This window comes from Spinacia oleracea, chromosome 2, assembly GCF_020520425.1.
Source record: "Spinacia oleracea cultivar Varoflay chromosome 2, BTI_SOV_V1, whole genome shotgun sequence".
Taxonomy (NCBI): domain Eukaryota; kingdom Viridiplantae; phylum Streptophyta; class Magnoliopsida; order Caryophyllales; family Amaranthaceae; genus Spinacia; species Spinacia oleracea.
The window spans coordinates 97,723,862-97,737,536 of NC_079488.1; the positions used below are offsets into that span (position 1 = coordinate 97,723,862).

General features: G+C 36.7%; 1 protein-coding gene across 1 annotated transcript; it reads right to left on the bottom strand.

The window, feature by feature from the left end:
- Positions 1–992: 992 nt before the first annotated feature.
- On the bottom strand, positions 993–3,699 carry LOC110787966 (benzyl alcohol O-benzoyltransferase). The gene is made up of 2 exons (XM_021992606.2): positions 3,141–3,699; positions 993–2,020 (listed from the first exon to the last, which is right to left on the bottom strand). Exons 1-2 carry the CDS (start codon positions 3,591–3,593, stop codon positions 1,136–1,138), a joined length of 1,338 nt encoding a protein of 445 aa, XP_021848298.2. The 5' UTR covers positions 3,594–3,699; the 3' UTR covers positions 993–1,135.
- Between the last annotated feature and the right edge of the window lie 9,976 nt (positions 3,700–13,675).

Consider the following 13,675-nt stretch of genomic DNA (forward strand, 5'->3'; position numbering starts at 1 on the left):
TTCTATATTAGCTATCCAATTCGGTGCTCTATTTTCTTCGCGTTATAAGCGTTTAATTTTCCAGTGCTCAAAATAATGGAGAAGTAATTTTATGTATGGGGTGATGTCCTGGATTTTCCATGAGTGTTCGTTACAGAGACCTTTGGACGAGCTAATCACTTTTAGATTGTCACCTGCTATTTGAATTCTTTAGATGCCTTGATCAATTAAAACTTGGAGACATTTGTGGAGTGCTATTGGTTCTCTAAATAGGTTATTGGAGTTGCATCGAGATTGAATGTAAAAGCCGTAAAAGCTAGTGTTGTTGTTTGAATCCCGAATGATGATGTGTGTTACTGAAGAGTTGTTCTTGCATGAGTATGTAATCGAAGTTGAGTTTGTGGTTAGTCATATTATATGTGTATAATAATGTGGTTTAGGTTTGGGTAGCTACGTGAGTTGGTGGTAACGTAATTCGTCAAACCACGGTAGGTGCTCTTTTGACTTGAGTTTATGTAGCAAATTTTACTTAAAATTGGACTATCACTCATTTATGTATACACGTTATTAGCTTGTGTTTCCTTGAAAATATGTTATCATTACATTTCCTAATCTTGATTATTCATTCACACCAATGATTGTATTAAAGATTTCTAGCTAGTTAATTATGACGATCAACAAAGTTTTAATTCTTCCATCTTTTTCTTTTGTCTTCTATAAAGTTAAATAATTACAATCCAATGATGGGAAATCATAATTAATTATTGAGTGGCTGCATAAGGTTATTTTGTCATATTTATTTTAGGAGGCAAATTACTCTTAAAGCAGCCACGTGAACAATAATAACATATGCGGTATTTCTTTTAGTAATAGCTAAAGATAGATTAACTAGAATTGTTAGTCATAGGGCCTTAGATGGCCTGCCATGACCAAAGTATAACAAAAAAAAAAAAAAAAAAATAACAACCGAAAGTTTAATACAAAAATTAAGCATGGTCAAATGTAAATACTGGTGAAATACAAATTGAACATTTTAATATTAGGAATGATTTATAACACGATCATTTACAAAGGCAATAGTTAGTCGGATACATAAATCGCACGGCTAACATATTTGAAGGTACATTAAAAAAAAAACTTGACTACAGATATATATTCAGAATTGAGCTTCAATCATCCCTCGCAATTCCTTCATGAAAACATCCATTTTGGGTGGCGACAATGAAACTGGCACCATCACCATAGTGTCTCCTTTGATATTCTTAAAGGAAATAAAGAAGCTTGCATCCGGTACCGACCCATTACTCGCGGGTCCTCCAAAAACGGGCTTCCCCCATCCGAAATCCACATCAGCAAAACCTAAATGTCTAAGGTCCGATACCACGTAGGTTTGTTGCACGGTGAAATGTGGCCTGTCTTTGGTCACCATAAGGTCCATAATAGACCTCATATATTCCTCATTAACTTCATTCTTAACTTTCCTTATTAACTCCAAAATATATCCTACATCGTTGTTGCATATATCCCCTGCCTTAGCACAAACTGCCGGGAATGCACATCCATTTCCGTAGTATCCCTTCTCTAGGGGCGGGTTAAACTTATTCCTCGCATTAACAGCAAAGAGTAAACGGACCTCTTGATCAGGGTCAAGTCCAAGGGCTATGGTACGACAACGCCATAGCGAAGCACTAAGTATGTCAAATGTGGAGAACTGTTTGATATGTGAAGGGACATGGCGACGTAGGGCAGCAAACTCAGTTGGCCCAAAGAGGAATGATTTTTGAACAAGGTCAACTACTTCACCATTGGAGTCATGGTGACTGTCTTCGTGTTGATCGTACTCGGGATGAGGGAAGCTGACTTTAGGGTTCTCTCTAGCAGTTAAACGTTCACGATCCCAAACCGGGAGGATGGATGGGGTGGTAAAGTCACGCCCCATCTCGCCTACGAGGTTCATTAGTTGCATTACGCCAGTACCGTCGCTAATGGCGTGGTTGCATCGAAGGGCCACAATAAATCCACCACATCTAAGACGTGTTACCTATATATATCACATTACAAACAAAATCAACACAAGTTAGCTAATTTTGACCATTTTTAACCATCACTTAATTTAGTGCAGTGGACCGTTAATTTGGCTTTCATGTACGGTAAGTTAATATAATACTCTATTTGTATTTTGCATTGGTCTTTAATGTAAACTTTTAACTGATTTGATGAATAAGGAGTATTTTTAATTTCATATTTATTTATTATAAAAAATTTATATTAAGAAAAAGAACGTAATAAATCTAATATCGTCTTATATGATACTACTTTCATTTCATTAAGTTCTTTACGCTTTGAAAAATGTGTCCAATAATTAAAAATTTGACCATAAATTCTCACTATTATATCTATAAAATATTATCATGAGATGTCTTGTTAGATTCGTCTCAAAATATATTTTTATAAATATCAAAATTTTATAATTTTATGTCGTACAGAATTGGATATATTAACGGTCAAACATTGCAACGGAGTTCGTGCAAATAGTAAATGTAAAGATTTTTTTAAAACTGAGGTAGTACTATTTTTCCTTTCTATATAAATTAATAAAAGTTCATATAAAGTCATAAAACAGAGGTTTAGAAAAATTATTACTACGTACTAACTAAGCTAGTGTTGGTTTTTATGACGTAATTGTTTGGTCATGATTGTTGTACTTGGCTCGTGAATAAAGAAGAGTTTGTTGTGCACTTGTGCATACCACCAAGGCACCAACTTTACTAAGTATGTTGCTTCGTCGTTAATATTTAAGTTATGATGAAAGGATTTTACCTACATCCACTAATTATGAGGACATGAGGTCGTGTCATATTATTCACTATCTTTCACAAAATTAGGTATTCATAAAAAAAACAAAAAAAACAAACTTAATATTATTCCCCTTGAGGAATATTATTACGGTGTAAGTTTTTGTCTTCTCATAATTCTTTTTCGATTCCGCATACTAATTACTTTAATAAAGTTATACTAATTACTTTAATAAAGTTAACAAAATTTGTCGATTTAGTTGGTGTTATATGAGTATCAAATACGATATTGGGTTTAACGGTATAATTACTATTAAAAGTTAAAACGTTTAATGTAGATAGCAAAGATAGAATATAAAATAGTACCTGAACTATAAGCAAGGGGGTGCCAATCATTGAATCAGTACCAGGAATCTCACAAAGCAACTCATCTAAAGGGAAAGGAGGATGAATTTCACCCCCGAAATCATCGAGTGTAGCATCGGCATCAGCCTCGATGAAGAGAACACCTTCAGCCGTACAATCAACAATAAGCTTTCTTTTGTTACCTTCTACTAGCCTACCAGCGTAAGGATAGTAAAACACAAGAGCCTTAGCTAAAGCATCCTTGACCACCTTCACCGGGTCTTTCCCTTGCATGGATGGGTCAGCCCGGTAAAACATAATGGCCGGCATCTGAAACCGAAGTCCTTCTTGGTCGTCAATATCCGAGAGCACTTTCTGCTCTCGGGGTGTGTCCTTAGCCGGACACACAAGCTCGGGCTCCCCTCGTGTTACGTTTAACACTAGGGGAGTGGTGTCTTGTGCCATAAGAGACATATTTTGATCAACCTAGGTTATACGCTAGTATGATTGTTTGAATGTTATTTTTGTTGATAGTGTTACACGGTCTTTTTTTTATGTTAGCTTGAAAAATACATGTTTTGTAAGGTGTATATATAACATGTGTTTAGTGGATGTGGTAGGTGGATTGTTAAAAGTATCTATGCACTAACTGAATTATCAATTTAAAATATCAAAGCTAAAAACATGAAGTATAAAACTGAAAAAGAAAATATGTGGATAAAATAAAGGGGGGTGGAGTGGGTGGTGGGTGCATGGGGTTGGTGATCTATGTCACATAGTCATACATATATGTGGGCGTATTTGTATTTGGTCTAAGTTGGGGTAGGTGCAAGTTTGACAGGAAGCACACACTCATCAGTGATCAGTTTCTTTACGTGGGATTCTCATTTAAAGACGTCAACTTTCTTTGACGAATTGTATCTTCATTTTACATTACTAGCAAAACCAAAATTAATTGTTCAATGTTTTTGAAGCTTTTACCATTTTACGGTACCATTGTGTAAAGATTTGAGCCTTCACAAATCTTTACATTGTACCAAGAGCAGGTTAGATTTTGGAATCTATTTATAAATATTACCCTGCCGGTGGGTTTAGAAAATTGAATTCACCGGCGGAATTCATAAACAATACCCAAAATTATAGTTTTTTTTCCCGATTATTATACTTCCGCTGTGTTTATTTACGTTTCATTATAATGTTTGATTTCTATTTTTACATTAGAAGAAAGAGGGATTTCTATTTGGTTTGTTTGTTGGGGTAATTTTACGGAAGTATTAGTTGTACTTTGATGTTTAAAGGTTTGCGGATTTGTGCAACGTTCATGGTTCTGTGGTTGAGTTCGGTATTCAAGAAATTAAGAGCATTTGCTTGGGTTCTTGTTTAGTTTTGATATTGGAGTACTATTAAAACTCCACTAAAGTTGTCATGATTTTTACGGTTTTCCATGTGTCGTATGACATGGACGGTTTTCCATGTGTCGTAAGACATGGACAGTTTTCCATGTGTCGTAAGACATCGACGGTTTTCCAAGTGTCGTAAGACATGGACGGTTTTCCATGTGTCGTAAGACATGGACGGTTCTCCTTGTGTCGTGAGACAGGGTTAATTTGGTTCTCCTTGTACCGTGAGACAAGGTTCATATTAGTGTTTTTTTTCTCATGTACGAAACGACAGGACTCCTTGAAATGACAGTAACGCCAGTACTCCTTGACACGACAAGATAGGCATATGAAGTATATTTTTTATTTCTCCAATTGCAACGTTCGTTGAACTACCGTTCCGATTGCGGGAGGGTATTGAGGATAACGTAGATTGAGGATAACGTAGTTATCCTAGATGATAGAATATCGTGGGTTTGTTGTGAGATGAAATGGCTCATGAGTTTGTTGTTAAGCTTAGATATGCATCACCCTAAAGCTATTAAGTTGTTTTGTGAAGTCAAGTCGCTCTTCACTCGGCTAAAATCCAGTTTTTTTCATAAATGCACCAAGCACATTTAAGTTGTTTTGTCATTTTGTACGAGATGTTTTAACAGAAGATTTGGTTGCACCGTCACCGTCATATGTTCCAACATCGACATAGTTGGCGGATATTTTCAAAAAGGCACTTCGAAAGACACGGTTTGATCTACTTCTTTCCAAGTTGGGCATTTTTGAACCCCATGCCCCAACTTGAGGGGTGGTGTTGAGATAGTAATTAGGGAAGTTGGAGTATTTATGCAACTGTCAAAGTATTCATGACAGTAATTAGGAACAATGAAGTAATTCTGTAACTGTCAAGATATTGATGATAGGAAGTTTATTGGTACTAGGAGTTCAACATTTACTTCCTAATCAATGAATTATGCATAGGTTACTAAGTGCTTGATTGCCTAGGATATTTCTTGTATAAATACTTTTTGAGAATAATAATATGTTGAGGATTTGAGCCTTCACAAATCTTTACATGGTATCAGAGCAGGTTAGATTTTGGAATCTATTTATAAACATTAAATTTATTAAAAATTTATTAGAACTTTTCGGTTAAATTTATTAGAACAGATCAACAAATAGATATGGGCCAATTAAGCAAGTCCATAAGGAGGAGGAACAAAGTTTGTTAGTTCTTTTATAACTCCGAAGAAATTGAGGTTCTATACTAAAATTAATTGGCGGTAGTACAAGTAACTCTTCTCACTTATGTTGGCCGCAATTAGTTGTTCCGTCGTCAGGATCGAAGGTCTAGAGACAATTGTATGCATGTGCGTCGTCGTACTCGGATTAGAAAAGGGAGGTGCTTCAAATCCAGATCTTAATCCTAATCCGGATCCAGCTTCTTCGTAGTTGAGGTGTTCTGTTTTGGAAGCAAAATAGTTGATTTTTCAAGGGTTTGTAGTATCTTCCCCATAGACGGCGCCAAATTGTTTCGGGTATGAAACAATGAGTTTCGGATTGAAGACCCTTTCGTTGTATGAAAGATCTAGCTTGCTCTTGGGCGTTGTGAGTCCACGAATTATCTGCACACAAGTAAGAATACTGGCCTCGGGGGTGGATCCAAGGAAAGCCCCTCCGATGCCTAAGTAACCACTAGGTTCAATTCAGATCTAGAAAGAGTACTCTAGAGAAATGTATGTGAGAAAGCAATAAATGAACGTACCTTGATATGTGCGAACAGGGCGAAATCAACTCTCCATTTCTCAGGGCACTACAGGGTTTCAAACAACTGATCAATGCGACTTATCCAATCCTCGAACTCAACTGGATCAGGCTTGCCATCATAGAATGGTGGGTTGAGTGACGAAAAGTTCTTGAACATCGTTGCGCTCTCGTTCCCACTAACATCTTTCTTTTTCCGAGAATCATGGACTAATTCGGCCAACATTGAACTCACATTTTCCAATCGTTCCATCCTTTCCTCGTGGCCATTAACATGGACATACTCTTCATGAGTGATGTCGTTATCATCGTGAACATGATGCTCGTTGCGAGATCAGTTGGTAACATCGTTGATAGCATCGATGGTCGACATTCTTCATAACATATCTTATCAGGTTGAAGCGAAATAATAATATAAAATAAACCCTTTGATCCCGTTCCTACACTCACACTCATATTCATTTTAACTTAGCAAGATTTTAGAACATTCTTTTTAACTCATTCCTTAAAATTCTTTACTTAAAGCCTAATGAATTCTATTCGTGCGAAAACCCGTAAGGTTTAGCACTTATGGTCCAGAACCTTTGCTCTGATACCAAACTGTAACGCCCCGACCTCTAATTCAATTATTAAAGCATAATTAGCAGCGGAATTAACCTAATTCGGTCAGGGCATTACCTGCCGTAACTTCCTTTTCGGAAATTAAAAGGCAAACATCAATCATAAGATATTAAATCCCAAAAATTAATATAATAATCCTTTATATTATCAAAATAAAAGTACATAACTTACTAAAAGTCTTTAATTAAACTATTAAAACTTAAAACATAAACTAGGTGGGAATTATTAAAGTGAAATCCTCGCCACTACTCGTTCCCATCGTTCCCAGCGGTACCTAAAACTGAAAACAAAATAACGGTGAGCCAAAGACTCAGTAACGAACTATTCTAGCAACGTAAATTCATTTCAATTCATTTTATTTAATAACACGGGGAGAATAGAATAATGTATAACATTTTATAAAGTCCTTTATTTAATTCATTCATAACTTTAGGGTGCATATGCTAGTCGTGGCGAGTATGACATGGTGGAACGTCTTCCACGATGGACCGCTGTCCATAAACATGGGGCCTTGGCCCGAAAACATGAGAGCTTTTGCTCAATGGGCGGATGCCCCATGGGTACATGCATGACCGGGAATCGTAACCTGTGAACATATACTGCCAAACGGACTAGGAATTTCACTTTCATTTATCATGTTTCGTTTAATTTTACATTTTAGTCTTTTTACTTCAGTTGAAGTAAAATAATTCCTTTGGATCATATGATCAAACATCCTTTCTTTCATGGTTTCTTATAAACAGCATTTTATAAGAAATTCAATCAATCATCATAGCATTTTATAATCAATCATAAAATAAGGAATAATTCCATCAAATCATATTATAATAAACTATTCAATAAAATCATGTTTCATTTCCCGCAATTCATAAAACATGTCAAAACATTCATTTAATAAATCAATCATACGTTGTTATTTCATAATCACATTTATAAGGGAATTGCGGGTACTAGCAATGGCCGTTACCTCACTTCCGCGATTTGCTAAGGGTTTTCGTTGGTTCGTTCGTCCTGAGCTCCGAGTCTAATTTCTTCAAAAGTATTAAATAATATAATTAGTACCAAATTGATAAATAATTTAACTTAATAATTTCGAAACTTTATAATTAACCAATTTTCTAATAATAATGTTAAAAATAATATATAATTTCATAGTTTTAATGAAAATATAATTAAACGCCAATTTTAGTGAAGAATATATAATTAATTGAAATTTCAATCGAAATGTATATATTTTCCTTAGTTAATTTACACGAAAATCTTATTTAAATTTTGTCCTTGATAAATCCATTTAGTAACTTATTTTAGTTAAATCGATAATATAATTTAAAATCAATATTTTATAAAATCATAAATTTTATAAGTAATGAATTTTATAAATAACGAGTTCTAATATAAATAACGAATTTTTAATAAAATTATACTTTCGAAATTTAACGAAAATGTTATTATTAATTGAATTTTCAATCGAAATACATATATATTTTATAATTGATTTTCATGTAAATAATATTAAAAATTCCGTTTTTGTTAATTCAGGCTAAGCAATTTATTTTAGTAAAATCGAAATTTGATAATTAAACTTGAAAATAATAACAATTTATTAGTAAATAATTATATCATAAAAAAAATGACTAAAACATAAATATTGCTAAATTTAAAATCTGAAAATTCAGATTGGTCTTACCAAAGGCCCAAATGGTTAGTTGGCCCAATTTAATATGGGTTTGAGGGAGAATGAAAACAAAGACTTAAAATCAGATTTTTGGTTTTGGTTTTCTGAGAAGGAGGCACGAGCAGGGAGGGGAGCACGGTACAGGGGAGCACGAAAGAAGGAGAGGATGGAGGGTGGTGGCTGGGTTGGGATTCGCCGGTATTTCGACAACGATGGTGGAGGTGGTTTAACGGCGGCGGAGCAGTTAAGGGGAGGTGGTGAGTGGCGCGACGAAAGGAAGAAACAGGGGAGTTTGGTGTGGGGGTTGGTGGCGACGGATGGGCTCGGGTCCTGGGTGGCGCAGAAGCACCGGAACCTTGCCGGGAGGCGCCGGTGATGGTGGTTGTGCAGCGACGGCACAAGGAGGAAAGGGGAGGGATGCGCGAAGCCGCGAACAGGGGAGGGAGGACAGGGGAGTGCGAAGAGAGCAGGGGAGGTGAGGTGGTGCTTGCGGTGGGTGTGGCGGCGGTTGTGCTTAATTAGGGTGGTTCTGGTGGTTGTTGGACGGTGGTGGCAGTAGTGGTGGCTGGTGGTTACAGTGGTGCTTGCGGTGGTGGTTCGTGGACTGAATCGAAGGGAACAAGGGAGTGAGTTTGAGATTGAATTTGATTGTTGTTGAAATTCCACCTAAAGTTTCTGAATTTGTACATGAGAATTGTGTTGAACAAGCTAGGAATTGTGCTTGGGGTCCAAGCATTTGCATTTGGACTGAAATGTGGGAAGGAAGGAAGGAAGTTTTTGACTTCCTGGTTTGAGCGTGGGGAGCAAGGAAATAAAGCTGACATTTTCATTTTTTATATATATATATATAATAAATTCACAATATTTGGCAAAAATTCAGAATTTGTAATAAAATTTTTAATTAAAGTAATTCCTTAAAAATAAATAAATTATCGTTAACGAAAATAAATAATTTCAGTTTATAAATTTATCGTTTAAAATAATTCGTAAAAACGATTAAAATAACGAAATTCGATTATTCGTAATTTAATTAAAACGAAATTAAGTTAATAAATATTTTCAATTTTAATAAATCGAATTTAAAATTTCGGGGTATTACATTCTTACCCCCTTAGAAAAAGTTTCGTCCTCGAAACTGGAGCTCAGTCGAACTAGCCATTCATAGAAATCATACAATTCATACTTATTCGTTCTATTCGCTAGACAAACATGGCGGAATAACATTATAACATAATCATTCAAAAAGCATATTAGAATTCATACATCTTATCATTTCTAAACGAATAACTGGGGATATTTTGCTCTCATTTGCGCTTCGACTTCCCATGTAGCTTCAGATGTCAAGTGATTGGCCCACAAGACTTTAACCATTGGAATTACTTTGCTTCTAAGTCGTTTCTCTCTTCGTTCTAGAATTTCAATTGGTTTCTCCTCGTAAGTCAAATCATTTCGCAATAACAAGGGTTCGTGCGTAAGCACATGGCTAGGATCAGGAACATATTTTCTTAACATCGACACGTGGAACACATTATGCACCTTCTCCAAGTCGGTTGGTAAAGCTAGTCGATATGCTACTGCACCTACTCTTTCTAGTATCTCATATGGCCCGATGTATCTTGGGCTCAACTTTCCTGTTTGACCAAATTTCATTATTCCTTTTGTTGGCGAAATTTTCAAGAACACGTGATCTCCAACCTCAAACTCTAGAGGTCTTCTTCGTTGGTCTGCATAACTCTTTTGCCTACTTTGCGCTGCCATCATTCTTGATTGGATTAAACGAATCTTGTCAGTAGTTTCTTGAATCAATTCTGGTCCTATAACACGCGCCTCATCGATATCACTCCAACATAATGGTGTTCGACATTTCCTTCCATAAAGTGCTTCGTAAGGTGCCATACCAATGGTGGCCTGATAACTGTTGTTGTACGAAAATTCAACCATAGGTAGAAACTTTTCCCAAGTTTCTTGAAAATCTAAAACACAAGCTCTCAACATATCCTCAACAATTTGGTTAGTGCGTTCTGTTTGTCCATCAATCGTTGGATGAAATGCAGTACTGAAGTTAAGTTTCGTCCCAAGAGCTTTCTGCAATTCTTTCCAGTAGGTTGATTGATACCTCGTATCACGATCAGAAACAATCGAACTAGGCACTCCATGCAATCTCACAATAGTGTTCACATATAGCTCAGCAAGTTGATCTAAACTCGAATTGTTCTTCATTGCTAAGAAATGCGCTGACTTCGTTACAATAACCCAAATAGCATTCATTCCCTTGGTTGATCTTGGTAAACCTATGATAAAATCCATTGAAACTGAATCCCATTTCCATTCTGGCACATCCAGAGGTTGCAGCAACCCTGCTGGTCTTTGATGCTCTATCTTAATTCTTTGACACGTCAAACATTTAGCCACATATTCTGCCACTTCTTGCTTCATGTTGCTCCACCAATACACTTGTCTCAAATCCTTATACATCTTATTCCCTCCAGGGTGGATCGAGTATGGCGAACTGTGAGCTTCCTCTAAGATTCTCTTTTTCAACTTTTCGTCGTTTGGTACGCATAATCTCCCTTGAAATCTCAACGTGCCATCTTCTTTCACTACAAAACCAGGTGACTTCCCATTTTGCACTTCGTTTCTTATTCTTTCTAATTGCAAGTCCTGACATTGTGCTTCCTTAATCTCATCAATCAAAGTTGGCTTCATTACCAACGTATACAAACATGCACTTCCTTTCTTAATGAACTCAATTTCCATCTTTTGCAGATCGTCTTGGTTGGCTCGAGAAAAAGTTAGGATTGAGCTTAGGTGAGATTTTCGACTTAAGGCATCGGCAGCCATGTTAGCCTTTCCGGGATGGTATTGAATATCAAGATCATAATCTTTAAGGAGTTCTAACCACCTTCGTTGTCTCATGTTGAGTTCTTTTTGGGTGAAAATGTACTTAAGGCTTTTATGGTCAGTGAAAATTTGACACGAAACTCCATACAAATAATGTCTCCAAATCTTAAGGGCAAAAACAACAACTGCAAGTTCAAGGTCATGGGTAGGGTAGTTATGCTCATGGACTTTGAGTTGGCGTGAAGCATAAGCTATAACTTTTCCGTTTTGCATCAAGACACATCCTAGCCCATTCTTGGAAGCATCACTATAGATTATAAATCCGTCAGTTCCAGATAGAAGGGTAAGAATAGGGGCAGTGGTAAGTCGTTTCTTAAGTTCTTGAAATGCACATTCACAATCATCATTCCACACAAATTTGGTATTCTTTCTAACTAATCGGGTTATGGGTAAGGCAACCTTAGAAAAGTCTTGAACGAACCTTCTATAGTATCCAGCTAAACCCATAAAACTCCTTACTTCAGGGACATTAGTTGGTCTAGGCCATTCCACAATTGCTTTTATTTTCTCAGGGTCAACAGATATACCTTTCTCGGAAATAATATGACCGAAAAATGAGATTTCCTTAAGCCAGAACTCACACTTTGATAACTTGGCATACAATTGGTTTTCAATCAACATATCTAACACTTTTCTCAGATGCTCCTCGTGTTCCTCATTACTCCTAGAATATACCAAAATATCATCAATGAAAACAACTACAAACTTATCAAGGTATGGTTTAAAAATACGGTTCATCAAATCCATAAATACCGCTGGCGCATTGGTTAACCCAAAAGGCATTACAACAAACTCATAGTGACCATATCTAGTTCTAAAGGCTGTCTTTGGAATATCCTCAGGTTTAATTCGAAGTTGATGGTAACCTGACCTCAAATCAATCTTAGAAAACACTTTTGCGCCTCGAAGTTGGTCAAACAAATCATCAATACGGGGTAGAGGATACTTATTCTTAATGGTAATCTTGTTTAACTCTCGATAATCTATGCATAACCTCATAGTTCCGTCCTTTTTCTTCACAAATAAGACAGGGGCTCCCCAAGGTGAAACACTAGGTCGAACATATCCTTTTTCAAGTAACTCATCTAATTGTTTCTTTAATTCTTGTAACTCGGCTGGTGCCATTCTATACGGTGCCTTAGAAATAGGGGTAGATCCTGGAATTAATTCAATGCTGAAATCTAATTCTCTTGGTGGGGGCATACTAGGTATTTCTTCTGGAAATACGCGTGGGTATTCACAAATAACAGGTACGTCAGTAATGGAAGGTGCAGGGGTATTTAGGTCAACAACACTACATAGGTAACCAGATAAACCACTCTCAATCATTTTACGTGCTCTCAAAGCATGGACAATTTGAATCGTTGGTTTTCTTACTAACTTATGGAATGAAACTCTATCTCCATTTGGTGTTCTAAGGGTCACACTTTGCCTCGAACAATTAAGGTTAGCTTCATACTTAGTCAACCAATTCATTCCCAAGATTACATCAAACTCAGATAGGTTAAAAGCTACTAAGTCTGCTAGAAACTCTACTTTTTCTATTACAATGGGGCAATCTCTATACATGGTTCTACATTTCACTATTTCTCCACTGGGAATGGAAACACTCATAGCATGAAAGTCACAACATGGTTTCAAACTTAAACATTTAGCAAACAATGGTGAAATAAAGGAATGTGAAGCTCCAGAATCAAAAAGAACATGGGCAGGTATCGAATGGATAGAAAAGGTACCGGTGATAACATTATCATCCTCATCTGCTTCATCTTGTCTCATCACAAAAACTCTTCCAGCTGGCGGTGGTCGAGGTGGGTTGCGGTTCGAACCTCCTGCATTGTTGTTCCGACCACGATCGTTGTTAGTTGAAACTGGTCCTCTCATGGTTGGCGTCACTTGATTTGGGCAATCTCTGACGTAATGATCATTGCTTCCACATCGATAGCAAGCATTCGTGCCAACACGACATTCACTCTCAACATGACTCCTTTTTCCACATTTGGCACATCCTTGCGACCGATTGTTCCTTCCTTGAAATCCTTGTCCCCTATTATTTCCTTGATTACCATCATTCCTCCTTTGATTTCCCTGGTAACTTTGGTTGGGCTTCTTTGCTCCTCCTTGACTTTGGTTATCATTTCGCCTTTTATACCCAACATTCTTCGCTTCTCGAAGTAGTACCACTCGCTCCACATTAGCTGCAATATCAACCATATCCTGGTATG